This window comes from Trichoplax adhaerens, genomic scaffold (assembly GCF_000150275.1).
Source record: "Trichoplax adhaerens TRIADscaffold_15 genomic scaffold, whole genome shotgun sequence".
Classification (NCBI taxonomy): domain Eukaryota; kingdom Metazoa; phylum Placozoa; class Uniplacotomia; order Trichoplacea; family Trichoplacidae; genus Trichoplax; species Trichoplax adhaerens.
The window spans coordinates 659,759-684,705 of NW_002060957.1; the positions used below are offsets into that span (position 1 = coordinate 659,759).

At 33.4% G+C, this 24,947-nt stretch overlaps 2 protein-coding genes across 2 annotated transcripts; both read right to left on the bottom strand.

Annotated features, from left to right (window-relative positions):
• Positions 1-1,589: 1,589 nt before the first annotated feature.
• Positions 1,590-12,908, bottom strand: TRIADDRAFT_60400 (uncharacterized protein; the record flags this gene model as incomplete). The annotated part of the gene is made up of 50 exons (XM_002116426.1): positions 1,590-1,728; positions 2,110-2,228; positions 2,356-2,578; positions 2,758-2,886; positions 2,977-3,116; positions 3,267-3,341; positions 3,432-3,482; positions 3,614-3,772; positions 3,845-3,901; positions 4,025-4,225; positions 4,409-4,567; positions 4,928-5,041; positions 5,228-5,305; positions 5,401-5,511; positions 5,612-5,678; positions 5,795-5,886; positions 5,973-6,057; positions 6,286-6,414; positions 6,501-6,569; positions 6,702-6,858; positions 6,966-7,094; positions 7,181-7,346; positions 7,449-7,515; positions 7,611-7,705; positions 7,978-8,062; positions 8,152-8,237; positions 8,321-8,374; positions 8,452-8,541; positions 8,638-8,686; positions 8,788-8,891; positions 9,005-9,069; positions 9,148-9,220; positions 9,312-9,365; positions 9,498-9,583; positions 9,690-9,744; positions 9,846-9,926; positions 10,011-10,166; positions 10,271-10,344; positions 10,441-10,495; positions 10,606-10,755; positions 10,877-10,992; positions 11,090-11,201; positions 11,299-11,412; positions 11,500-11,639; positions 11,738-11,822; positions 11,915-12,029; positions 12,108-12,238; positions 12,320-12,355; positions 12,445-12,547; positions 12,754-12,908. The coding sequence occupies 50 exons, from the start codon at positions 12,906-12,908 to the stop codon at positions 1,590-1,592; spliced, it is 5,235 nt and encodes a 1,744-aa protein (XP_002116462.1).
• Positions 12,909-18,301: 5,393 nt separating this feature from the next.
• Positions 18,302-19,789, bottom strand: TRIADDRAFT_30812 (uncharacterized protein; the record flags this gene model as incomplete). Its single annotated transcript, XM_002116427.1, has 1 exon — positions 18,302-19,789. The coding sequence occupies one exon, from the start codon at positions 19,787-19,789 to the stop codon at positions 18,302-18,304; it is 1,488 nt and encodes a 495-aa protein (XP_002116463.1).
• Positions 19,790-24,947: the final 5,158 nt, after the last annotated feature.

Consider the following 24,947-nt stretch of genomic DNA (forward strand, 5'->3'; position numbering starts at 1 on the left):
AATATCTAAATTTGTCAGGCAGTCTACAGCCTTACCTGTTCATTCATGACTATTATTGACATCCAAGCAAGCCTAGAGCTGTGTTTACTTAGAGAGCATCTAAGGTAAATGTGAAGCATAGAGTAAGGCATCAAAATTGAGCACGGAATGTCATTATACCAATGTAGTGATTATTGCTAATTATAGTATTAACACGAAATACAGATCACTAGGGTTCTGCAAAACTCATCGATTATAATTAAACATCTCGATGTTGCAGAGTTCTATAACAACTTAGGGCTTGTCCATACGGAACAATGTAGGTACGATGAAGCTATTTCTATGTATGAAAAATCACTGAAAATATATCTAAATATCCGTAATCATTAATATCTCAATGTTGCTATATCCTATATTAACATGGGAAATATTTATAATCCTCAGAGAAAGCATAAAGAGGCTATGTTAATGCATAAAAAATTACTCAAAGTCCAGCTCTCGAATCTTCGTTGTCATCCAACCAGCACCGCGAAATTATATGGCAGCCTTTCACAGACTTATTTTCTTGAGAACAGCTACGAAGAAACTGTTTTGATGCTTAAAAAGTCGATCAAAATACAGCAATCAGTTTTCGGCCTCAATCATGTTAATATTGCCAATTCTTATAATTATATTGGTTCGATCTATCTTTCTCAAAGCAAACATAATGATGCTATTTCTATGAATGAGAAAACGCTTAAATTCAAAGGTTAGATCTCGATGCTAATAGCATTGATATTGCGAAATCCCATGACTACGTGAGGGAGGTAAACGGTTATCAGGGCAGGTATGAAGAGGCACTTTTTATGGATAAGAAATCGCTGACAATTCGATTACTACATCTTGGTCATCATCATGCTGATCTTGACCAAACCTATAACAGTATAGGAACTATCTATAGGAATTTGGAGAGGTGTGATGAAGCAATGTCTATCGATAAGCAATCGCTCAAACATCAAAATATTTACTTATGGTTACCATCATTCCGCTCCTGTTGCAATATTGAACAGCATGGGCGCTGTGCTTGTAAATCAGGGCAAGTATGACGATACTCTTTGTAAATATGAGAAATTACTCAAAACTTAATCATTACTTAGAATGTCATATGTAGCCTTAACTCTACACAAGCCATCAACTTTATTCATGATCGTTATAATAATTAAGCACAGTTATAATTACAATAAGTATAAGCCAAATTCGATTTACCAAAAATAGAAAACAGTTCAATTCTATTTAATTAAATTGATCGTATCTTTACGTTGGAATATACCGATGCTGGGCGCCATAAAGCCAAAGTATAATTTATAAAAGTGTAAAGTGTGCAAAAAATGAAATGAATTTGCTAGACAAAATTATGTACATTATACAATAAAAGCAAGCCATGTAGCGATGTAGAATATGTAGAAATTACTATATCCTTGTTGTATTCAATTAAATATACATTAAGTATAAAGAATCACACCTGCAAATATCTATATGCAATGAGTATTAATGAGTCATATTTGAATCAATAAAATTGATTTAATTTAAATTTTAACAGCTTCGCATGATAATAAGAGTAATAACGCTCGTTAATGTTTAGCATGAGGTGGTAAAGCTATCACTCTTGGTCTATTTGTTAAACTAATTTCACTAATACTAGCTTCGGTTAAGATATTTAAGACTGTGTTTTCCAAGATCGATTCAATTAAATTTGATACTTCTGGTATTCTATAATATAAAATATTTTTGAAATGTTTCAAATTTAGAATTAATCCTGATAATCATTACGTTGTAAAATCTAGAACTTAGAAAATAGAAGCAAAATAATATATTCTTTAAAGATGATAATCTAAATGTACTGATAAACTATGCAGAAAAATACAAACATTTATAATACCATTTACAATTAAATATACTCTTACTGTAGAAGATTATTATTATCTGTTACTGGTCAATTAGAATAAGCGTAAAGAATAAGCTAGCTGAATTATCGGAAGAATCTATACGCAACAACGTACATATATACTAAATATCAAATTTAATCTATGTTGCTAGTTAAATTTTTTTAGCCTAATGCAAACATTCATACGTACAGACTTATTTAATTACCTAGCAATACTTTCATCGGTAATGCAGTCTTCGGTCGCAATCTCTATTATGGATTTTTTATTATCATCAATTAGATTATTTGCTACTTCTTCATCTCTATTTAAGCTCTGGTACTCTTCCTATAAATTAATCAATAACGTTTTTTCATGAAAGAAATTAGCAATATTGCATTATGCAAAACATATCATTACTGTGTGAAATTAATATAAATCGTAATTTAAGAAATTTAAAACGATAAATACAAACCGTTGAGGGAGTTGGAGATTTTTGATCTACCGTTGAGGTAGGATTATTCTCATCGGATTGATTAGTTATTGGATTATCGCCAACGGCATCAATTTGGCCATCATCTGTACGGTCATCCATAACGCTACTTGTCTGAATATGGCCCAGTTGTTTAAAATACGGGACAGGCTCAGTATAGAGATTGGAAATGACATCGATAAAATCATGATCACGTATAAGATTCCTATATTGCAAGCAAATTGAAAATAAATGAGTACGCAAACCTATTTTTATTTGGCAATAGCAACCAATATCTTGATTTTTTTATTAGAATAAACTTATATAATATTCTATTTTGCAATCTTTAAGCCATTACTCGACTCTATTACTGTAAGTATTCTACTAATAAATGATTGAACTTACTTCACCATATCTGAGATAGCATTAGCTACGATATCTCTTTCCTCTAGTAAGCAAGTAGTCCAAGTGTTTTCTTCATCTACAGCTGATGATCTATCCAATAAATATTTCTGATAATTTCCAGCTATACTTCTACAAATATTATAAGGAAAGTTACCATACTGCAATAATAGCTTTATACGTCTTTAAATTCATTTTGTTGCTTGAATTTATCTTGCTTACCTATCCATATGAAAATTGGTGATTTTGCCGGGAAAATTGGCTTGATAATCCTTTAATGAATGAGTTCGAGCATTTAAGCCAAGATATAGAATAAATGGTTGAGGAATTTTGGGTGGATCATGACTATCGGTTTTCGTAGTCTAATTTGTACGTAATCGTATCAAAGCAGGTAGAAGATTAAATAAATGAAATTTTGAATCTTTGAAAAGAATCTATTTGAAATTGGGTTTTAACACATATTCCAGAAAAGATACTTGTTATTATAGATCGAGTACAATATTCATATATACCTTTTGTCTACTGCGGCCTTTCTTCTCCATAATCCTGGTATCTGATTGCAAGAATGGTTTAATAGGGGGTAAAGCCTAGAAATTAAAGCAGAATCTTTAAATAATGAAATTTACTGGTAGATTTGATCAAGTAATTTGAGTATATGGCATAGAGGGCTATCATACCTGATATTTTTTGGCGATACGTTCAGCAGCATTACTCGTCTGCATTTTATTCTGTAAAATGTCAAATTTACTTTAGTATCAACAGAGTAAAGATGCTCTTTTACTCAAAATGCTCACTTTTGAGGGTAATCAGCGCTATTACGCAATATAAGATCTCACTATTTTATTGTTAAAGTGATAACCTGGGATTCAGTGGCATTCATGTGCTCTTCATTTTCTCCATTTCCTTCTTCCTGGAGATTGTTTTCTGTAATAGTAAACGTATGCTTTCTTTCTTCTTCCTTGGTTTCCCATAATTTTAATTTTTTCTGATAGATTGCCATCTCAGTTTCATCAATGATCTGTAATAGCATAGAATAGGTCATTGAATAAAATTGTACTTTTGAAATCATGAATTACTCATAGCTTATTACCTCACAAGGAATATCAATTTCGAAAAATGAAGGAACCGTATAGGAAGAGAAATCAACCTGTAATATAACCGCAGGATAGATTGAGTAACTTTGTAATATTTCATTCTAATGACTTTAATCATGTTTTGGATATTATTTGAATCTATTAAAAGAAGTCAATGACGAAAGTACTCATTTTACCTTGACTAAAATAGATTCTTCAGCTGCTAGACGACCTCGAGGTGGATTAATAGTGATAGTCTGATGGCTGGTTTTAGTTGGAAGTTTCCAATTATAGGATACAACATGCTTTGATTTATTAATTAAAAATAGGATCCTTCTTTCATTGGAGTATAGCGGTAAATTGCCGAATGAAATCCTCTCTTGAGATAAATAAGCGAGCTAGATAACACGTTATCAAGATTATAAATGAATATTAGAGATTTAGGATCACATTTGTTCAAATGTAACAATTGGATGTAATAGTGGCGGCCAATATCAAGCATTGCTAATGAGTAAAAGAGGTTATCTAATTGTTAGGCTTAGCTTCATATGATCAGTTATCACAATTTGTCTCATTTATACCTGGTCCGGAATGTCCACTAACTGAATTGGAGGAACACTAGTAAGATGGCTTTGATCAGTAAATGGCATAGAATCACCCATAAATCGTTGATCATATCCTACGCCATAAAATGTGACTAAATGGGTTTCCACTCCAAGAATATGAACAGGAACATCGACCTGTAAATGTTCAAGAGGTTTGTGAAACTTGGAACAGTTTATTATCACAATTAGTATAGCGATGGCAATTATTGAGATCTATTTGCAATTCATTAAACAGCTTTGATCTATAACTAGTTAATGAAAGTATTCTACTAATGAAGATTTAGTGGCTACTATAATTAGTAAGCAAGAGAAACTGGCAGCTGCGTCGATCTTTTTTTTGCAAATAAATTAAGGGGAAACTAATTTATTACTGCCACAGCTATGAAGATATTCCATTAAACAAGATTAGCTAGCAGGTATACTGCTAACAGGCAAAAAAGTGAATATCGTGACTATTAATGTTTTTTATAAGGTTTTTGATAGTAAAGAACTTACACTATATGTCTTGGCCTCAATTGGTGAAAATACCCATTCTATTTGAGCACGTTGCCCGGGAGCAATTTGACCAGTAGGATTTAGACATTGAAAGATGTTGCAATGATAATTGTCCTAACATAACGAGATCATAAGAATTAACATTCAGTATAGTATTTTAGGGGGCTCGATAAGCTAAGGGAGCTTGAATAAACAGAAAGTATAGTTCTAGTTGAACATTTTCAAAAGACTTTAATTATCTCACTCTATCCTCGCCGAATGCAACCAGAACCAATACACTAGTCTAACACCAAAACTTACCATTTTTAAGTTATCACAGGGAGACAAATCTAGCTCGTAATTCACAGTTTGTCCTCCACCATTATATAGCTCATAAACCTATAATATAGTAATGAATTATGATTTACTTTTACCAAGAACTCTTCTTTAGATTATTTTGGAGCATAGAATAGCGCCTACTGAAGTTATCTTACCTGCTTTGGATATGTTATACTACCAATTGGCATGGCCATAAACTGATGGCTGTTGCTTGGAAAATGAACGTATTTTGCTGAAGCTTCCACGGTAACCCCAACAAAATTAATCTAGCAATGAAAATAAAAATCGATTAAAATCTGTGATCAATCTACCAACACCAGGATTAGCAGCCAGCAATTCCATATCCCATAATTAATCATTACTTACCAAGACTTCTCTGCCTTTGCTAACTTTGAAAATGACTGGTAAGCGGTCAGTGTTAGGCATAATATGGCTAAATATCAAAATATAAGATGATTAACTATTTTTGTGGTAGTTAGACATTGTAAATAACAATCTAGGTACCTATGAATCACGACCTAAGATTGATTAAATCTAGAAATAACCTACCGGTAGGAAAATGTGACCACTTGAGTTTCGTCAGGCTGCAGGTTACCTTTACTTGGTGTTATGGTAAATAATTTGTTATCCATCACATGCATCTAGTAAGTAGTGAGAAAGATTAGTATCAAATTGACTTAGAGCACTCTTTGATACTAGATTGAAACGCAAGAATGGGTATGCTAACATCATATAGTTCATCTCGCGAATAGTCGCCATTTTCTGCCCAAAATTCAAGGTCTAATTGGAAATCGGTTGGAAATAAGAAGGCCCTAGAATGAAATATAGTAAAATTGATTCAGCTATTGATTCTGAACTAGTTTCTGCTGTCGTTTCGAGGTTTAAATAATTAAAAATCAATGAAATTAAAATTGAATTTTAAAATTGAAGTAGATATGGTATTCGATATGAAAGTAAAGTGATAGTACAGATTATCTCAGCCTATTTCAATATAAAAAAGCTTGATATAGATTGTAAAATTATCTTGTTAAAATCCTTACCAATCTGTAGGAACTGGTCCTGTATTCTTAAGCATAAGATAGGCCGTACCCGGTGGACTATCGACTGGAGCTGAACCAAAATTAAAATCTAATACCGCTTTAGTATTAATGGGTGGTCGTCGTCTAGTGCTAGAAAATAGTTGAAATTAATCGTGTTAGCCAAATAATTAACCATGAATCCAGCATTACATTGACGGAGTAGAAACTGTTTTTACCTGTGCCTGGTGACTACTGAATACATTGTTTCTGCTGGAGAAGGATCGGAAGACATTGTCATGTTGAAGCTGATAGTTAAATGATAAAATAGATCGTGAATTTATGGGGTAGCTATGGTCTCAGAGCTTGTTGCTGCCCAATATCATGTTTAAATAGGAACCTTAAATATGAAAAGCGGTTAAAAATCAAATGATTCTTACCTGTCCAAGTTGAATAATTTCCAGAGCCCAACTTTACTTATATTCGATGTGCTACTGCAACGAGCATCGACAATTTTGACCGTAGGATAAATTCCTATCACCTTCAATTGGCATAATATTGGATTTGAACATTCAATAGTTTGATTCATGCCATCCGCTAGTCAGAAAATAAAATAAGTAAAATCAGAGATGTTATTTATCACGATTCTTAAAGGATTTCAGTTTAGTGAAGAAAAGTCTGAATTGAATACAAAGGTAGCTTACAAGTTGGAGTTAATAGCTTATAACGGATGATTAATTGATACTGAAATCTCTGCTTTGGCCTAACTGTGGCAGTAATGTTCAGCATAGAACGGGCAGGGATGACACCTTCCATCTTGTCTACATCCAAGACTAATCAGAATAATAGAGGTAATAAAATGAATAAATAAAACAAGTTTATAGCAGGTAGAGAACAATTTAGTAGGCAAAGGCCATACTTATATCATCATTAGAAGGATAATTTTGATCATAAGGTCCAGATATCGATTGTTCTAAGCTCAATTGATAGAGTAAGTTGCATTTACTGCTATTACTAATAGTAATATTTTGACTAGCTGCAGAGCCAACGACAACATTGCCGAAATCAAATTCAGTTGGATCAGCCTGAATTGTAATAAAACAGTCTTTCATTAATATTTTACCTTGATCATCATCGGTAGAGGCGTTTTTACTAAAAGGAGAAACAATTTGGCAATAGTAACTTACTTCTATGTCTCCAACAGAACCTTCGCCAATGATACGAACGAAAAATGATGATTTTTGAATTTGGGAGCTATGAAAATGAATTAGCCACGCATTGAGATACCAAAATTACATTTATTATTCAATTCACGAAAATAAAATTTAATTTATATATAAGTTTCCTACCTTTCCAGATGAGAATCTTTTTCAAAATGCGCTTTTAAATATGCTTTTATCATGTATTTGACTTCCGATTTTGGAACAAACGTCCACTTGTGATTCTATTCCATGCAATTAGATAAGATTGTTAGCTATGTATGAAACTAGATAGAATAATTGGTTGATACGGCAAGCATTGTAAGGGAATAGACATAAGATAATTAGATAATAATATATGAAACTAGATAAGATTACTACTTCCTATTTTTCCCGTTGAAAGAGACTAGGTTAGGTATTAGCTTAATTAAAGTAAACCCAAGAAGCAGTAGCGTTGATGATACCAGCATAGAAACTTTTCTTAAGAATTGAATTTAAAAATTTTTTTTAATCATACCTGGACTTCATTAGGATATATAATGCCTGTTGAAGGTTGAACTTGAACTATTTCTTGATCGGATATATGAATACGCCATTGATATCTAGAAAGAATCAAGGTTTTACGTTACTCTGATATTATATTGCTCATATCTGTAGATATTGACAACGGTAAATTAATGGGTTAGCATACCTGATTGGTAATTTGGTTACATTTTTAATAGCATAATTTCGAGTTGATGCCGTTCCTAATCCGGTTGGCTTAAAGTATAGCGCACCCTAAATAGTATGAATGTGATAATAATGACTAAATCACTCTGCGTGAGAATTTTTGAGCACAATCAATTGTTATTTTGCCGTACATCATTATCCAAATAGATTCTTGGTACTTCAGCAGCGCAAATCACTTTCAAATTCTAGAAGATTTGAAAAATTTTGCATTTAGAATCTTACATTTTTTAAATCACTATGAAATGCGGTAATTCGAGTTTACTTGAATATGCTTCTCTGATTCATTAAATTTACACTTGATTGTCGACTTATAAATCTTATTTTCTTCAGGTCTTAATTTTAGAGATAAAATCTAAACAGAATCATGTATAATCGTTAATATCTGGACGTAATATAAACGAGTGTATCATGATTAAAATTTCTAAGTAAGCGTGACTCATTGAACTACCTGATATTCTTTCTGCAATAGTCCTTTCCTTGGGATAATGGTAGTTAATCTAGATCATAGTACATATAAAATATTTTATTTAATGTTACAATAAAGATAAAATGTCTAGTATTTAAAATGATAATAAAATAAATTAAGAACTTGCAATACCCTAATTGCTCTTCAAGAAATTCATAATCGATTGGATTAGAACCAGCATTACTTAATAGTAAAGTTCGATAAGATTCTTCATTCGCACTGACGGTCGGAAAAATCTACATTGCGAAATAATCATGAGAAGTGAATTTATTATTTATCTTGATATCCTGACTTGCAGTTTTTGTTATTTAGAAATCAAAATAATATTCCACTATTTAATTCTTGTTACCAATTCATGATTTTCAAATTTGTATCTTGGTAAATAGGTATCGACTGTAGATCTGAATGTATGACCTAATTCGATAATCGATATTTAAAATAAGTCAAAGATATTTAAGGCTGATATTAATTTACGTCTATAATATTCATTACCTGAAAGTGTTACTGTCAAACACCAAGGTGGCATGATAGTATGATCGGTGACTAATCGATATTCTCTCATACTCTGCAAGAAATGTATTTCGATAATTACGATTATTTATTCAACTAGTTTTGCAGATACTGCTTTGCCATCATTCTAGTAAATATTTTCTTACCTTGTAGCCAGCATAGCATTCTAATTCAGCTTCATAAAACTGATTAGGGGAGTTCTAAATTATCCAAATGGATACAGAAAGCAGAAATAATTTTGTTACTGCTTTCTTATATCATAGCATTTACCTTTAGCGATCTTATTAAAAGTTGATTGATATACAATAGTTACTAAAGATTATTTATTTTACCGGTTTAAAAGTGACAACGAAAGAAGCAGATTTTAATGGTTGGATGGTGGTTACATCAGGAGTGATCGAAAAGACATTCTGAATATCTATCAAAGAGATTGGACAAATTATGGCCGATTTATTATTTAGAACTAGATTTAGGTTTTATAAACCAGGTTAGAACAGACAAATAATGCATGCATAATATCTTACTAGTGATCCAGCAGCAACAAATTTTCCCTCTTGTATGATTTGCAATCGTAATATTCTGTCATAATGTAAATAAACAATCGATTTAGATCTTTATTAATTTGTACTATAATATTTGTGAAGGGTATAGATGCAAGATTAAATCAAAGGATAACTGACCCTTTGCTCGAATGATTTTATATTTGGACATGATCCAAAATTGACTTGTTGCTGATCGAGGCTTACATGTGGAGATACAATCTGAAAGTTTTTGGTATAAATAAAAATATAAAACTAGGCCATCTATCATAGGAGACTGATCTATCCTAATAAAGTTTGAAATACCTTTTCAACATTATCCGCTAGATCAAAATATTCTTCTTGCGTTGTCAATGGAATATAGGGTCGTAAATAAGGCTCAAATGCTTCGGCTTCCTTTACCATAATAGCACCTTCACTATCCAAGCTTACTTTGCCTTCTTTTAGCATTTCGCTTAAAAACTAATTGATAAAGTAGCAAGACATTGGAAAATCTTGTTGTTATCCTATTAAAATCAAAATGCTTTGGCCTTGATACAATTAAAAAAATTGAGGGTTTATGTTACCTCTGGCGGGAAGATAGTAAGGCCTCTCTCTTCAAGCTTTCTGAATCTGTGTACATGTTTTGCATGTATCACGGCTAACGTATAATGAAGGAATTTTTAAGTAATTAAATACTCTAATATTATAACGAAAGGACGAAAAGATGATATAAAATTTCAGATATGAAACTGACCTGGTCTTTCCTGCTCCGTAAAGCTACTACCAAATAGCTCGATTGCTCTCGTTTCCTAAATTTGATAAATTTAATAATAAGCGTAATCAAATATTGTATAATTCTTGGCAAATAAAGTTATAGTGAAAAAAAATAGCAAAATTCTATCTTTCTATCATTCATTACTTGGTTATGGACCACTAGAAAGACTTTCCTATAGTAGCTGATTGTCAGCGCCGGCTTAAAGACAATTTTGATAGCTTCGGAATGATTAGGTGGTAGCTGGCCACAAGTCTTGCTAAATTTAAATACGCTATTGCTATCATCGATGCGAAACTGTAGCAAAATCATATATACCAGTTCACTTATAGTTAGTTATGCATGCATTAAATTAAAAAGAATCACATCTAAGATCTGTATTATTAAAGTAATGCTATGCTATTTTTATAAGATTTACCTGATAATATCCATGCACATTGGAATGATTGATTAAAGTTATAACGCGTGTTACTTCTTGATCAACGCAGGTACTACCAAAGCTTACTAACGTATTATCAATTTCAATTTTTGATCCTAGAAGATTCAATTTTGGTTAATTATCATAATGAAAACACTCAATAGAGTCAAGATAACTGGAGACTAAAGATTATGCATAGAAATAATCACCAACCGATTGCATTGCCTTCACATTTAACCACATTTGCCGTAGCCCTGCTGCTTATAACTGAGATGCTAAAATAATCGATATTTCTTTCCTTAACGGTTTTAGGATAGTAGACAAGCTAAATTTAAACCAATTTCTAGTTAGTATGCTCATATAGGCAACAAATAAAAATGTAGCTTAAACTGATTACTAAAGCAAAGAAACTGATAATTTACCTGAATCTTCTCAACACCATCAGGTGGAATAACGCCTCCAACCTTTTCGCAAGTGTAATAAATCTCAATTTCATCACCTTTTGATGGTTGCATAATATGGTATGGGGCTGGAACCTGTAAGTTTAATGTATATAAATGTTCATTATAAACCTGTAGTGAAGGCCGATACTGTGTATAGTAGTTACTTAGTAAATTACTTACGGATGATAAGTTTCGTAATTCGATCCATTTTTCCTGCTTTGTACCAACAGGGACATCACCAAAATTGACAATAATTTCATTCTCATTATCAGAACGCAACGAGCCAGGTGGGCCATTTACGACAATATGTGGGTATTTTCCTATTAAAGCAGATATCATTAGCCTGAAATATCTAAAACTAATAGAGTAGCACACCTAAAAATTTCTGATTCGTATGTCGGTTTATTTTAGAACTCACCAATTCCTTCAAATTCCACCAGACGTGACTTTACAAAATCAGGACCATATTTGCAAACTGCAGTTGCATTGTAGCAATGAGCACTCTAATCGAATGGAATCATATCATCCGTATTAATGATAATTCAATTTTTAACCGGTCTGAGATAACTACAAAAATAGAAGTATTTTAACTAACCTTTGGATGAAATGCAGCATGCATAGTACATGACGTTTTCGGCTCTAAAATACCTTGGGCTGGCTCAAGAGTAAATGGTCCACTAATATCCCAATGAAATGTTGTCTTGAGATCGCTATGGTAGGGAGGATTACAATACTGCAAGCTTAATCATCTTTAAATTAGAGTAAATGTTTTTTCTATCACATTTTACCTTGTATTCTTTAATTCAAATGTTGTTTCTCGGGCGTCATTAACAGCACACATGCTAAAATTTTGCGATTTAGGAGCGATTAAGACGGGCTCAATCACGATTGCTTTCACAGCAATCTTGAAACGATACTCCTAATTATTGTAACAAATTAAATGATGTCAGTTGAAGATTTATAAGCTTTCCATAACTACTGTTATTATAATTTTGTTAACCTTGGATTGAAATTCGATCTGATCTTCATAGGTATTCTATGATTTTAATATCGTCGTAAGAAATATAAATTAGTAACTTGGCGATTGTTGATGACTGTTAATCAATAGTACTTAGAGTTATTTACCTTTTCTAACGGACGAAACGTAATAGGTAAGGTAAAGCTTGTTCCTGCGCTTAGTGTTATGACTTTAGGATATAAAGTTGTGAAATATCGAGTCGTTGGTACTCTATGATAAGTAAGAATAAATTTCTTGTTGCTGTTATACCGTACATGGACAATTTTTAATCATATTTCATCTTGCTACAAACAACATGTAGTACTGTACTTATAAATTGTCGACACTAATTTAATTGGTAAGAAATTCATCATATCAATTTCTACATTCTTATCGATATCATTTTATGGACGCTCTTTATGCAAATTACAACTTACAGAAATTGCAATTTCTGGGTTTTCACGTTGCTGTTCTTAATCACTAACTGTTTAGTATATTCGCCACCAGGTTCCCATCCTTTCCACAGAATTTGCTTTGGAGCTTCGATGCCAAAAAAGCTGGCAATATGTCCTGACTCCGTAGCCACTGCCATCATTAATCAAATGGAAGTTGACAACACTAATAGGAATAGTACAGTTTCATTTTTAGCTCTTTAGCTAGATATTTCAAGATATCGCTATCTTGTTATAACCGATCTCTGCACTTCTATGTTACTATTTCACTAGACGATGGAAAAGCTATACGGAAATCCTCAATGGTAAAACTGATTGCAAGCTAGTTACTTTACAAGAGAATCAATTAAAGAAACGATAAGTTAGCTCTTATAAAATGCTTTGACTGATGATTGCCCATGGGTACGATTGCTATAACATCAAATAAAATTGTAGCCTTATAAACATCTTAAAATGGCGAGAATAAGATAGTTGTTGTTATAAGCAAAGATATTACTATCCTTCATCAAATGCGGCGCCACGACTCTCATGAGCGTTGTGTATATTATATCAAATTATAAATCTAATTTTACATTATATTATCAGCCATATTTGATTATTATATTGTAAATTATGGTAGAATGTTTTGCCATCTTACCTAATTGATTGAATTCAGTAGAGAAGTATCAGCAGAGTCTTATCCTGTAACTGAAGCGATCACGACTTCTATTATTAATTTACCTTCACTTCTTGAAGATGGAATGGTTGGAGTTTAAATTAAATTCAAATCTATAAGATAACTCAATAGAAATTAGGCCAAAGTTAACTTAAGCCCATCTATGCCACAGTATATGGTGTTCAAGTGTTAAACTTAAGCTAGCATCCTTGCCTGTTGCTATGGAAACTTGAACAATACATACAAGTTCATCATGTACAGTTGTTAGATGTTATTGTTTTATATACATTCATTCACTATATAAGCGCATTCGTTCTTTACCGATTTGTATTTTAAAGTCTGCTTATATTAAAATTCTAACTGAATCGATAAGAATTACATATAATTATGTATAATCTTCACGCTACATTAAAGATATGCTTATATGGCATACTATAAATCTAGTGATGGCTATATAAAATGTCATTTTAAAGATATCTCTTGTTCTCTTCTAGCTTCTACTTCAAATAGTAGATGATGTTATAACTCCAATTTGAATAGCTTTGAATAGTGAATTATATAAATGGAACATATCATATAGATTCTCTAATCATTGCTCACGTAATGGAGCAAATTTTTAATAAAAAAATGTTACGGCGAATTAGGAGTATAAAATTTTCTTCGGTAGTAGCATTTTTCGATACTAAATTACTGCAATATACTGTTTAAATTAGGACTATATACTCGTAAATAACCATGTACCGAGTACTTTCTTCTGTAATACTTAAAGTTATAATTTAGCTATTGCTGATAAGGTGGTTCTATATTTATTAGTTTGACAGTTTTCTTATTGGCTACTCTCATCATAAAACTACTCAATGATATCATTTTGATACCGGTTTGATTGATATGCTGCATAAAATATCATGATATAATCTGTCTTCTAATCCATTTATGATACATCTCAGCGAACGAAGAAGTCGTTTTCATAAGCATGCAAATGTAAGGGTCAACCAATCCTATAAATGCTTCTTCATGGGTATGCAATACTTTGCGTCCTAGCTGCATTTCAGTGCTGATTCATATTCAAGTCATGCTTTAAATGATACTCTTGATAAAGGAATATACGTGACAAGTAGTAGTTATTATTAATCTGCAATGGGATTCCACAACTTATAAAAGCATTACGGCATATCATTACAAACTTTTAGCAGTTATTAACGCCATTTAGTGTTGGCTGCCTCTATATCAACTAATGATTCATATTATAGTTCTCCATGATCGATGTACCTACTCAAACATATGATACAAAGAGTTATCTTGTTACCTATGCAAGATTAAAGTATTAGGCCTGTTTTAGTAACGATTCGATTGCATCCTGTTGCAATCTCTGATAATTAATAGAATAGAATGAACTAGATAGAAAGCATCATTAGATGCTATCGAAAACTTCTGAGTAATGCTTATTATCGACGGAATCGTGATAGTGAGAGTGAAAATACTACCATCGCTCTTAAAATTACTAGTTGCTATTGAAAGAGGTAATCATAACACTCCTAACCAATCTGGCTATAATTCTTCCTGGTTAAACCCATGTGTACCATAATTTAGGTTATGTGCATTGGATTTTTGATTATTATATGCATGCTACAGCATTCTAGGCCCTATACATTACTATTATGTTAGTAGTGGCCAGTACAGCAGTATTAATCAATGAAAAGTTCTATAAATGATCGCATAGATCTATATAAGCACAGGGTTACGTTACTATGGTATCCATGTCTAGACTGCCCATACGTCAAAGCACTTGTTGCTAAGTAGATTATGAATAAGCTTATTCACGTTATTGCCTACGCCAATTATTAATATATAATTACATCGTTGGAGCAAATTAAAATCACCAACTTATAAACCGGTGTTTGACGTGATTCTTTCCTAATCTTAGCAATAAGTTAAGATTATATAATTAATAATGGAGGCTTTGCATAAAGAAGCACTGAGACGCCAACGGACAGCGGAAATAAGAGCCTATATAAAGGAAAAACAAGTAAGTCATGATAATGATGTCCTTCATTAAAGTAAGGGGCTTTTTTTATAAATCCAAGCTTTTATCATTATCTTGGACGTTTACAAATTGCAATCTATCTATCGTAAGATTTTTAAATTGCAACATAATAATTATTCTACGCTACAGATTAACAGAGTTTTAAGTAATCAATTAGTCATGCAACGTGTAAAAAGTTTGATGGGAGCTATTTCAATAAACTACGGTGTATCCTTTTCTTGGTCCCCAAAGAAAGAATTAGTACATCTTCATCATGTTCCAACCCTCTTAGTACAATATCGTCTTACACTTTGATTATGTGCCTAGAGTCTTATTTATAAGATAGTGGTGATTAGGCTTAGGGGATGTGGTACCGTAGGTATATCCAATGCTCCTTAACGACTGCATATTATATAAATCGAATAAAATGTACATAAATTGGCGATCACGTCGTGCTAGAATATGGTTTTAGTACGATAGTCAATGGAAACTATTCTGGTTGTATCATATTATAGCAGTGATTCACCTAATTACTGTTGTTGCTTTTCTGTTTCTGTCAGTTAAGGGATTACTGCATGTACTTCGATCTTTCCGAGATAAGATTGCATTTATAGATAGAGTAGGTTAAGTTAGCCTGTATTTTTGGTTATAGTACAGTTTAGGAGTTTTTCACATATACATATGTAAATAATGCACAATCATACTATAGCGTGCAAAAGTTGCAGGAATTGAAATCATAGATATTCGAAACTTTTGATCGATGGACGATTATAATTTAGATTGCACTGTTTAGTTCTATATTGGCTTGCTATAAAGTTTTAAGAGATTATATTTAAGCAAAGATTATATAATCAAGTATTTCCATTTTTAGTACCGTTAAAAGATGTAGTATGATTATATGGCAAGTGGATAGCTTTTCTTGCCAAGTATTAGAGACTCCACTACGAAAGTGTTATTCAATCATATTTTAATTCCCCAATGCAAATCTACCGTATGTACGCCTGTTAAAAAATATATCAAAGTTATATTTTCAAAGGGTGTTCACTAATAACTTTATTTGGACTTTTATTGTAAGGGCGCTGGCGTTAGCATTAATAAATCAAATCAGCAACCAGTAAGACCAGGAACTGGTGAAAGTGTTACTGGAAGTCCAGTGAATAGAAAATTTACTGTGAGCGTTGTATATAGAATGTTAGAATGTTTTTGAAATTAAATTATACGGTAGTTGCCTTAGCGATGTTGGTCATACAGTAATGAGTAAATACTATGATCAATTATTAGAAGCTGCCTGTGCTACAGTTATACAATATAATAAATAATACTTTCTCAATAGCAATTAAAGCTTGTAATTTTGTGGTTAGATTTGAAATGGAAATATGTTATTAATAATTTAGATCATGTATTATCAGATAGCATGCCTATGCAATGCTTTTAACAGTTATAACCAATAGTGGCTTTAGACACATGTGAAGCAAGATAGGACAATATAGCGTAACGTAATTTTAGCTCGTAGCGAATAAACTATCATGTCGAAATTAATATTTTGATGTTGATTTTTTAATTTTCAGTCCAAAGACTATTTAATGCAATGGTAGAGACCGCAATTAATATCCATTTCTCTATAAATGACAAGACACATTCTGGAATTTAATAATTATTTATTTAATTACATATCTAACGATCAAATTAATCATGCATGGTTTCAATTGGTTTCCATTTGTACTCACTCGCCTGTTACTTTTTAACATATGTATATATAATACATGTACATATATATCTATTCGCATGCATAAAGTACGTAGTTTATGTTTGCGCTGATGTATATTATTTTGGATGTGCGATTTCCTCCTATAATTACTAGTAGAAGCGTTGCTCGTGATACTTTGCGCGCTGTTTTGTCCTCTTGCTTTATATTTGAATCTATATCAATTTTATCCATTATGAGTTATTAATGATCAATTGGTACTACATTATAATCTGTCATATTGCAACATATACATGGATAATCATCTACACTAGCTAACTTTAATATCAATTTGGGTTGTCTATCTACAACTATATCTAGGATTTCAAAATAAAATATCGTAATTTGCTATATTTAATTCTGCTGCGACTATCTACTGATGTCAATTCGAAATTTTCAATGACGAGGCAAAAGTTGGCTCTCATAATTTGCGGTGTAAGAAAATTTATTATAGGTTTGCAAGGTAAATGAATGTAGCGATTTAAGAAGATATCTATCTATTGGATGAATTTTTATTTACATTTCTATTTCAAAATCAGGGTCTAATGCTATAGGCATTTCTTATAGCACCCAAGGATATCATCTATCATGAAGGCTTGACTTAAGCTAACAGTCAAGATGACATAGTCGCATATTAAATATAAGTCTAAACAAAGTAGCTTGGAAACATGAAGGTGAAATTATTTAAAATAATAAATATAAAATGGTTTGCAACTTATTTTAGTAGAGTGACACCTTTAATAGGATTGTACATCAAAGGTTCGTATGCAATAAGAAAAAGTATCGAGGCATGACTACACACAAAAAGAAGTCATTTTATTGTCAGGTTCATGCTTTGATAGCATCATAAGGCAATTTATGTTCATAATATCATACAGTAAATGGAACTGCACCTAAAGAGTACGTATAAAGTATGCAGTTGCAGTGGTTGGCAATTAACGTTATGCAAATACCACTGAGTATCAAATCATCCAAATGCAAAAACTTATGTAGTCTAACATATCCGATACAATATGCAGACTACAGGTCGTGCGAACTGGATTGTAGCAAGAGCAAGAGCAAGAAATTTATCTAGTTTGGCAATAATTTTATTTCCTGTAAGGAAGGAGAATTAGTCAGATTTATCTTTAACGGATTTTCCTCGACAACAAGAGCTTCGAAAGCAGTAATAGATTACCGACAGTAAGACGATAATTAAGCAGGCCATATCCAGAAAGTATAATTGCCAAAAAGATAAGCTGTATTGATAGACTCTTAAGTGATTTGCTCCTTTACCTTCGGCTATATATTCAATCCAATCGACTACGGATTGGCGTGGAGTGCGCGGTTTATTACGCAGTAGTCTTGAAATTTTGTTGACGTTTCGAGTAAAGCTGTCGTTGTTGGTCGCTTGTGAAATTGCTGAAACTAAATCACTTGCATTAAAGTCGTTATAGTTTACATGGACTGCAATACCAGCATAAATCATGCGTATCATGTTTGTATTTTGTTCGTTTGTTATAGGAATGCCAATCATAGGAACACCATGATAAGCCCCTTCATACATACTATTGGAGCCACAATGAGTTACAAAAGCTTTAACACTTTGACTCCCTAAAATATCATTTTGAGGTAGCCATTTTCCGATATTAACGTTATAAGGGAGGTTATCGATTTCTTTTGCAGTCTTCCATAAGATGCAGTGTGATAGCCTTGCAAATGCATCCATTAATGCAGGTAATTGATCATCACGAAATTGATATAGGCTACCAAGTGAAACATAAATAACACCACGACGATGACATTTATCCATAAATAGTTGCAACTTCTGAGGTAGGCTAGCAGGAGGTTGAGGTGTTAATGGGCCAATCATACGAACATTAGGTAGTAGTGGTCGTGCAAATTCAATCGCAAAATCAGCATTCAATAATACAAGTGAAGGTTTTAAAAATAATTGGCGTAGAGAAAGGTTTAAGCTAATATTGAATTGTTGGCGTAATTCGTTGATTGCAGGAGTGGAATAATAATGGACAATGAGCTTCGTCAAAATACCGGCAAAACAGTTGACAATGCGTTGATAGAATGACATCTGTGGAGTTAATTGGACACCAAATTGGGGTATATAAGCTAGTGGATTGGGATTTTCCAATAAGCCATAAATATACAAATCCATGAAAGCGCCAGGTGATAGTAAAATGTTGACTTTATCTATTTTTTCAGGTAATAAATAGCTACAAAGGTAGACAAGATCGCTAACAACGACATCGGCATCGGCAATAGCTTGCATGATTCGAGTGTTATTCAAGGTTTTACTGCAATATGATTTTTGTACTTGGATCATATAAGCAATAACTGCATTACCGTTCTTACTATTAATTAGTTTGGTAATTTTATCAAAGCTAATAGGCTGATCAATATTAAATCTAGCCATAGGAACTTGGCTATTTTCCAAGGCGTCTCTCTCTTCGACCACTAAAATAACATCATGTCCACGCAATTGCAGTTCTCGACTGACAATTTCCATAATGATGGTATGACTTTTGCCATACATGGGTAAAGTGACGACTTTTAATCCGAAAGTGTTACTCGATAGCAAAGTTAAAAACAAGGTAATGACCATAATGATGATGTAAGTTAATGTGGCCATTCTTGCTCAATGTTGCTGACTTTGGATTAACGAAATCAATCTAGTTGTGAATAGGCTTTAACAAAATGTTTCGTTCTTGAATCGTGCAATGCCTAGAAAGTAAAAAGTGAGAAATTTAGCAATTTTTGTTGAAAAGAAATGGATATCGCTCGCTTTGCCTAGACTTGAATCAATTGATCTTTCAATGATGGATCGTATCGTACTTTTAGTAAGCAAAAGAGTAAAGAACTAGAAGCTTTACTTAAATGGAGCACGTATAACTTTAAGGTAGGCTTTGATTTAATGTATCTGTCATAAATCTGTCGATGATGAATCCGTGTTTCAGTAAGGACATGAGAGTGTAGGTGGGAAGATCTGTGTTTCAACAGGATCGATATGATGTTGAAGCTAGGAGAAAATGTACTGATGATGAATCCATGTTTCGTAAGGGAATGAGAGTGTCGATGGAAAAAGCCCTGTTTCAATAGGATCGAAGTGATTTTGAAGCTAGGAGAAAATGTGCTGATGATGAATCAACGCTTCGTAAGGAAATGAGAGTGTCGATGGAAAAAGCAAAATTTCAATAGGATCGATATGATGTTGAAGCTAGGAGAAAATGTGCAGATGATGAATCGACGTTTCGTAGGGAAATGAGAGTGCCGACGGAAAAAGTAAAATTTCAATTGGATCGATAGGATGTTAAAGGTAATAGAAAATCAGGCGATGATGAATCATGCAATGTTTATTTAGGCAAATAAGTCGTTAGATAGAGATGCTTTATTGATACGATTAGACACGATTTTGAAAGGGGAATCAATCTGTCGATGATGAATCATGCAGTATTTAGCCAAGAAAAGCGGAAGTAGAAGCTGTATTTAAATCCAGTCGATGGAAATGTTGATATTGTTTATTTGCATTAGATAGGCACAATATTGAAAGCGGAATAAATCGATCAATGATGAATGCTATCGTGTTTCGTAAAGAAGTTAGTGTATCGATGAAGCTCTCATTCTATTGGGCACATAAGATGTTGAAATTAGGGGGAAAAAAATCGATCGATGACGAATAATTCAGTGTTGAGCTAGGAAATGAGTGTCTAATAGGATTGGAGATGGTTGATTGACATAGGATCGATACTGAACGGGAATGCAATCTCGTCAGTGTTGATCTCTGGATGGTGAATGATTTTGTGTTGATGAAGAAATTGTCCGCGTCGATGGCGATACTTTATTCAAATTAGACAGATATAATGTTAAAGTAGAATGAATGTGTTGGCGATAAACGTTTCATTAATAAGCCAGAATGCAAACTTGCCGATGGAAAGGTGCTTACCGCCAAGATTGCACTGCCATCGATGAAAAGTACTCGTATAATCGTTGTCCGATCAGGCAGCACAAGCTTGGATGGAAATAGATAGTGGCAAAATTGGATAGGAAAGAGATGAAATGGACAGTATGAATTCGTCTACCATAACAGAATGGAATAGCAAGATGGAATTGATTCAACTCTACACGTATGTCGAATTTATTGACAACAACAACGACATGATTGTTTATTGAATGCAATATTGCAAATGTTGTAGGCCTTACCTTATGGTGATGTTGATGTTATGCTGTTGAAATTTGCTCTTCAATCCGATGTCTACTGGTGGATGGTACAATCGCTACGTTGAACAACTATCCTCTATTCACTGTAAAGTAATGGATTTGCACTCCACACGATCATCCAAGCTGATCATCAAGGACCAATTGACCATATGAATGGAGAGAATCGATGAAGTTGTTGATCGTCGTCGATCCACCATCAATCTGGCAATGCAGCTTGGACGTGCTTGGATGGTAGAAAATATCGAGCGGATGTCGTCGACGTTGCCTCTTACTAGGAGAACTGTAGAGTTTTAGATACAACTGTCCATCATCGACAAGGTTATAGCACACCAATGATGATATTAGACTGCAATCGACTGCTTGACGACGATGAGCAATAGCAATAACCAACTAAGTATGCCAATAACGAGGATGATTTCTACAATTATGATTCAAGAAGCGCGGCAGGATTGAAGAAGGGCCGAAGTGATCGCTTACAGTCCACTATCTCAAACAGCCTTTTCATCTCTATCGTTTGACCGAGTGTATCGGTCATCATCGTCGTTTGGCTGACAACAACTTGACGGCGAGTCCAACAGCCGCTCTCACCTCTTACACTACACTATAGGCGATTTGCCATCCACTGCTACACTACACTGCCTTCTTCTAGCTCATTTGACTCGAATGGAGCTTCCTACTCGTATTCTCTTTTGATGGATGGATTTCTCTTCTTTTACTCTTTCTGCAATTCTTATTGCTTCATATCATTCACTGCAAATGTAGACACCATACTAAGATTGGGATATCATTAACGAAATTTACACCATAGGCTATTCGCCATCCACTGCTATTCTAGATTGCCTTCTTCTAGCTCATTTTATTCTAATGGAGCTTCCTACTCGCATTCTCTTTTGATGGATGAATTTCTCTTCTTTTACTCTTTCTGCAATTCTAATTGCTTCATATCATTCACCACAAATGTAGACACGATACTAAGATTGAGACATCATTAACAGAATTAACAGAATTTACACCATAGGCGATTTGCCATCCACTGCTACACTACACTGCCTTCTTCTAGCTCATTTTACTCTAATGGAGCTTCTTTCTCGCATTCTCTTTTGATGGATGGATTTCTCTTCTTTTACTCTCTCCGCAATTCTAATTGCTTCATATCATTCACTGCAAATGTAGACACCATACTAAGATTGAGACATCATTAACAGAATTAACAGAATTTACACCATAGGCGATTTGCCATCCACTGCTACACTACACTGCCTTCTTCTAGCTCATTTTATTCTAATGGAGCTTCTTTCTCGCATTCTCTTTTGATGGATGGATTTCTCTTCTTTTACTCTCTCCGCAATTCTAATTGCTTCATATCATTCACTACAAATGTAGACACCATACTAAGATTGGGATATCATTAACAGAATTTACGCCATAGGCTATTCGCCATCCACTGCTACACTACACTGCCTTCTTCTAGCTCATTTTATTCGAATTGAGCTTCCTGCTCGCATTCTCTTTTGATAGATGGATTTCTCTTCTTTTACTCTCTCCGCAATTCTAATTGCTTCATATCATTCACTGCAAATGTAGACATCATACTAAGATTGAGACATCATTAACAGAATTTACACCATAGGCTATTCGCCATCGGCTGCTATTCTAGATTGCCTTCTTCTAGCTCATTTTATTCTAATGGAGCTTCCTACTCGCATTCTCTTTTGATGGATGGATTTCTCTTCTTTTACTCTCTCCGCAATTCTAATTGCTTCATATCATTCACTACAAATGTAGACACCATACTAAGATTGGGATATCATTAACAGAATTTACGCTATAGGCTATTCGCCATCCACTGCTACACTACACCGCCTTCTTCTAGCTCATTTTATTCTAATGGAGCTTCCTACGCGTATTCTCTTTTGATGGATGGATTTCTGTTCTTTACTCTCTCCGCAATTCTAATTGCTTCATATCATTCACTACAAATGTAGACACGATACTAAGATTGAGACATCATTGACAGAATTTACACCGTAGGCTATTCGCAATCCACTGCTACACTACACTGCCTTCTTCTTGCTCATTTTACTCTAATGAAGCTTACTACGCGTATTCTCTTTTACTCTCTCCGCAATTGTTATTGCTTAATATCTTTCACTACAAATGTAGACACCATACTAAGATTGAGACATCATTAACAGAATTTACACCATAGGCAGTTCGCCATCCACTGCTACACTACACTTGTTTACTGTCCCTTACTCGTATTCTATTTTGATCGATTGATTTCCCTTCTTTTACTCCTTCCGCACCTAAAATTGCTTAATAGCATTCAGTACAATGTAGACACGATAGCAAGATTGAGGTGACATTAACAGAATTTTTAACATAGGCTATTCGCCATCGACTAGGCCTGCACTAGACTGCCTTCTTCTTGCTCATTTTTTACTCTAATGGAGATGTTTCCCTACTCGTACTCTATTTTGATGGATTTTTAATGAAGGTTAATTTGATATTTTGGGCTAGGGAAATATTTTCCAGTAATAGTGCCAATAATATATACATAACATATATATATATATATTCTCATACCCTGGAATAAGCCAAGAGTTAATCAACAAGTTATTGATGCTTTTGGCACTCCAATAACAGCTCAGGCAACTAAATATATCGCTTGAATTATAAAATCATAATATCTGATTCTTAACAAAAATTATGCTACGGATTATCTTATCCGAATAGAGCAGTCAGGTTTACAATATACTAATATACTAAGTAAAATCGACTATTATAATTTAACCAAATAAGCCCATTTTTAAAGCTAGAATACTTAATCACGATACAAAAACTAAACTAGAATAACTCCAATACAAGATCTTGAAGGAAATTCTAGAAATTAACCTTCATTACATATTAATTTCCCTTCTTTTACTCCCTCCTCAATTACCGTTGCTCAATACCATTCTGTACAATGTAGACATGATAGTAAGATTGAGATAGCATCAACTCCCCAATCACAAGAAATATTCTTACCAATGGAGAATTGGTGTATTGGAAAGAGTGAAAATTAGCATTTTCACATATGGCTGTGGACACAGTCGAGTACTGAATTTCTTCATGAGCATAGGCCAATCTAGGCAATCTAAAGCCGGTATACGATGAGTTAATCGATTCATCTTACAACTAATTTGGAGCTAATTTGGAGCTGCACTCGACCACCAGGTGTAGAAATGCACGGTTGTACCTATACCATAGCTGGTTAAATACTTCTTGAGCTTCAACACATACATCATAATCAATGCCCTTTTCTTCGACGAAATCTTTTCTCACTAAAGATATTTCGGCTCCAGAATCGGCCAGAATTTTAGTTGGCTTTCCTTGAATATATCCATCGATAACGTAGTTATCAACTTCGCTGGATTTCCTGATTTGTAATACCGATACCTTCTTAGATTCTTCTTTTCTTTTTTTCAAATCATATCTCTCGGGACATGCATTAGCTAAATGTTTGTCAGAGCCACAAGTATAACATGACTTCTTTTCACCAGCTT